Source organism: Jatropha curcas, chromosome 1, assembly GCF_041381405.1.
Source record: "Jatropha curcas cultivar XTBG-Jc1 chromosome 1, XTBG_Jcur_1.0, whole genome shotgun sequence".
NCBI lineage: Eukaryota > Viridiplantae > Streptophyta > Magnoliopsida > Malpighiales > Euphorbiaceae > Jatropha > Jatropha curcas.
In genome coordinates this window covers 24,531,993-24,535,945 of record NC_143151.1, presented here as the reverse complement: position 1 = coordinate 24,535,945, position 3,953 = coordinate 24,531,993, and the positions used below count along the sequence as shown (strand labels likewise).

Sequence of the window (3,953 nt, the reverse complement as noted above, 5' to 3'; positions counted from 1 at the left end):
AGTAGGATCACGAAGAGGTTCCACACCAAGAGCGCTAAGTTCCTAGTTTTCTTCCATCGGAGATTGAACAATGGTGTTATCTGAGATAAAAGATTTTGAAATCAAATCTAAGGCATACTTAGTCAGAGAGAGATAGTAACCATTAGAATTAGAATTCACTTCTAAGATCCTTCATCTCAAACTTTTAACTTAGAGAGAGTTTGAGATCACGAATGCCCGAAGTATCATCTCCAATGATAATCATATCATTCACACAAAGTAAAACAATGACCAATCCAGAGTTGGTTTGACGATGAAAGAGGGCTGAATCATAAGTACTAAAATGAAAACCAAGCTGGCCCAGAATAAAGTTGAACTTCAAAAACCAAGTTCACGGTGCATATTTGAGACCATGGAGTGCTTTCCGAAGATGACACACTTGATGAGGAGAGTGTGGATAACTAGGTGGAGGTTTAATATATACCTCTTCAAATAAGTCCCCAACAAGAAAAGCATTTTTAATATCTGATAAAAAGACTATTGTCGAGCTAAAGCAATAGCAATAAGAGCTCGTACAAAGGTAAGGCGAGCAATAAGAGCAAAAGTCTCCTCATAGTTAATGCAATATTCTTGTGTGTATCCTTTTGCAACTAAGCGTGCTTCATACTGTTCAATACTCCAGTCTGCACGAGTCTTGATCTTATACACCCACTTACAACTTACAATAGATTTACTTGGAGGCAGATCAACTAAGTCCTAAGTGTCAGTTTTAGTAAGTGCTTCTAATTGTTCATTCATAGCTTTCTGACAAAGGGGGTCAATGGAGGCTTCTTTAAAGGTGGTAAGTTCATGAAGGGTTGCAAGAGCAAAATAATAATAATAATCATTAAAACGAATATTAGGTCTGACTACTCTACCAAAAAAAGTACGAACCTTATGAAGAGTGTCAGCAGGGATGGGAGGTGCCGGAGGAGCATTGTTGGAAGAAGAAAGGAGATCGCCTGTAAGAGCAAATGGATCAATAGGAGCAGGAGGAGAGTCTGAGGTAGGTGGTTTGATTAGAGGAACTGCAGGTGGTGTGATCAAAGAAAGAAAGAAACAAGAACAAGAACATCAACCAACATCAATACTCGCACTTTGCTTTCATCTTCCATCATTAAAAATGAGATTTCTATTCTTTATTTCCATCTTGGCCTTGCTAGCCAATTGTTCGCATTCCTGCCATTACGAAAATGCATAATCACCTGTTGAATCACCATGCCATTATATATGACATGGTGGATTGCTTACCTTATTGACTGGAAGTAGAGTTCCATTAGATGCTTCATGTTGCGCTGGTTTTGAATCTATTCTCCATTTTAATATAAAATGTGTTTGTGAAGCACTAAAGACTAGTCTTGACATTAATCTTACAAAAGCTTATGACTTGCCTAAGGATTGCAAGGTTTTTACTCCTCCCAATCACTTTAACAACCTTATAAATGCCTTAGATTTGATTAAGCACATGATTGGCATGGATATGGCTAATAATAAGGAAAAACTTCATTAGAAAGAAAGCTTGAGGGAGAAGATGGAGTAGAATGGCCTAAATGGATGTCAGCAAGGACCGTAGGATACTACAGGCTAGAAGATTAACTCCTAATGTAGTTGTGTTAGTTGACGAATTAACTCCTGATGTGATTGTGTCAGCTGATGGGAGTGGAACTTACATGACAATTATGGATGCAGTAAATAATGCACCATCAGGAGTTACATCAAGATATATTATGAAGATTAAAGTAGGGGTTTATAGAGAAACAATGGTGGTGCCAAGTTCGAAAACTAATATTATGTTTTTGGGTGATGGGAGCGAACAGACCATAATCGCTAGAAATAAGAATAAGGTTGATGATGGCTCCACATTCTACTTTGTAATTATAGGCATCAAGGCGAAGGGGTTCTTAGCCCAAGACATAACCTTTGAAAAAATTTTTGGATCATCAAAGGAGCAAGCTGTTGCTTTGCAGGTCGATTCAGATTAATCAACATTTTATCATTGTGCCTTTATAGGATATCCAGACACTCTCTATGTACATGGAGGTCGCCAATTCTATGTCAAATGTATTATTATGGGTACTATAAATTTCATATTTGGAGATGCAACAGTTGTTATCCAAGATTCTGACATCAAAGCCCGCGCCTCAATCCAAAATAAGAGAATATGCTCACTGAACAAGTTCATAAAACTCTTAATGGGTCTACAAGCATAGTTATTAAAAAATGTAGAATAAGTGCAACTAAAGAATTAGAAGAAGTGATAAGTAGTTTTCGTACTTATTTAGGCAGACCATGGAAGCTATACTCAAGGACTATCATAATGCAAACTGATATGAGTGATATTATTGACCTAGTAAGCTGGCTTGCATGGAACAAATCTTTTGCTCTTGACACATTGACATATAGAGAGTATCAAAATAGTGGAGCAGGTTCTAATACTGCAAATAGGGTAAAATGAGAAGGAATTTATATTATATTGCTGTGTGATTTACATTATACAACACCCTTTATATACGTGTACAAGGAATTATAATGAGATACATTATGATATAATAAGATACATAATCAGATACACTAGGATCAGAATTAGACACACTAGGATTAGATTCAAATACTAGGATCAAATTCAGATACCAGGATCATAATCAGATTTTATTCTAACAAGCTAGACAATCCACATGTTCTGAAGTTGCTTTTTAAAATCCCTCTTGCTAACATCAAAACATACAGCCTTTGTTTCTTTAGTAAAATCACTTTCATCTAACAAGGAACCATCTTAACTGACACTAGCTTGATATCAAACCACTTTGAGAATATCCTCTTGTGGTGATTCAACCAAGTACTTGCAACGTAAAAACATCACTTTTGAAACTTCTTTTGGGGGCTTTGATGAATATTGGCTATCAGTATTCTTGATTTCAGCAACTGAACTTTATTGGTAATGGGTTTTTGAGATCCCATGTTTGAATATCCCTACCATCAGTAATGGCATAAAACAATTGGTGTTTCTTAGGATATATAATGTCACTAACATATGTTTCAAATTGATTCCCTAAACTAGTCTAAGAGGAGTCTCCAATTCTACAAAAGGCAAGATCGAATTCCTAATGATAAATTATCATAACAGTGCAATTAGCCTCATTAGGGGAGGCTAAAATAGCAATCTTGTGGGCTGTGATTAGGCCAAGGCCTTTATGATCTATATAAAAAGGCTCCTTCAATTTCCCATTGTACATAAGGTGTTAGGTGTAAGATTTTTCTAGGCATTCCTAAGTTAAGGGATATTTTATAATTGTGCCTAAAATTTAGAGGAAAAGGAATGGCTATCCCGAAAATTAAGAAAGTTTCTTTTGTTAGAGTTATGGCTGCTAGTTAGGTTGTATTAGGTGTGACTTTCCTTTAACTTTTGTAATGTATCTTTTATGTATATAAGCTTTGTTGCAGATATAAGATCAATGAAAAAAGAAAAGGAAAATCTATTCTAAATTTTATCTTCTTTCTATTCTTTATACTAAAAATATTAACAGTGGTAGCAGAGTAGAATTCTTGAGGGACCTGTGAATGGTAGAGAGCGTAAACACCTGAGAGAGTGAACATGGCTTCCAGCAATTTATTGGGCACTGGTCCTTCTTTTATTATAGGGGATAATATCACATTAGGGCAATTAAAATGAAGTCTTATTTAAAGGCATTGAATTTATGGGAAGCGGTGGAAGTTGGGACAGATCCAGCACCTTTAGGTCCTGATCCAATAATGGCACAAAAAAAATTTATGCACAGCAGAAAGCCAAGAAACCTAGGGCTTTGACTTGTATTTAATCAGCCCTTACTAAAGTGATCTTCACAAGAATAATGGCTTGTGATCACCAAAGGCGGCTTGGGAAAAATTATGGGATGAGTTTGAAGGGAGTGGCAGGGTCAAGTCAGTTAAACTTCTAA

General features: G+C 36.1%; 1 protein-coding gene across 1 annotated transcript; it reads left to right on the top strand.

Annotated features, from left to right (window-relative positions):
• The first annotated feature begins 934 nt into the window (after positions 1-934).
• Positions 935-2,548, top strand: LOC105628051 (pectinesterase). Its single transcript, XM_012209404.3, is given in 4 exon segments — positions 935-1,052; positions 1,529-1,579; positions 1,582-2,157; positions 2,160-2,548. Coding segments are annotated over 4 exon segments (1,134 nt in total).
• Positions 2,549-3,953: the final 1,405 nt, after the last annotated feature.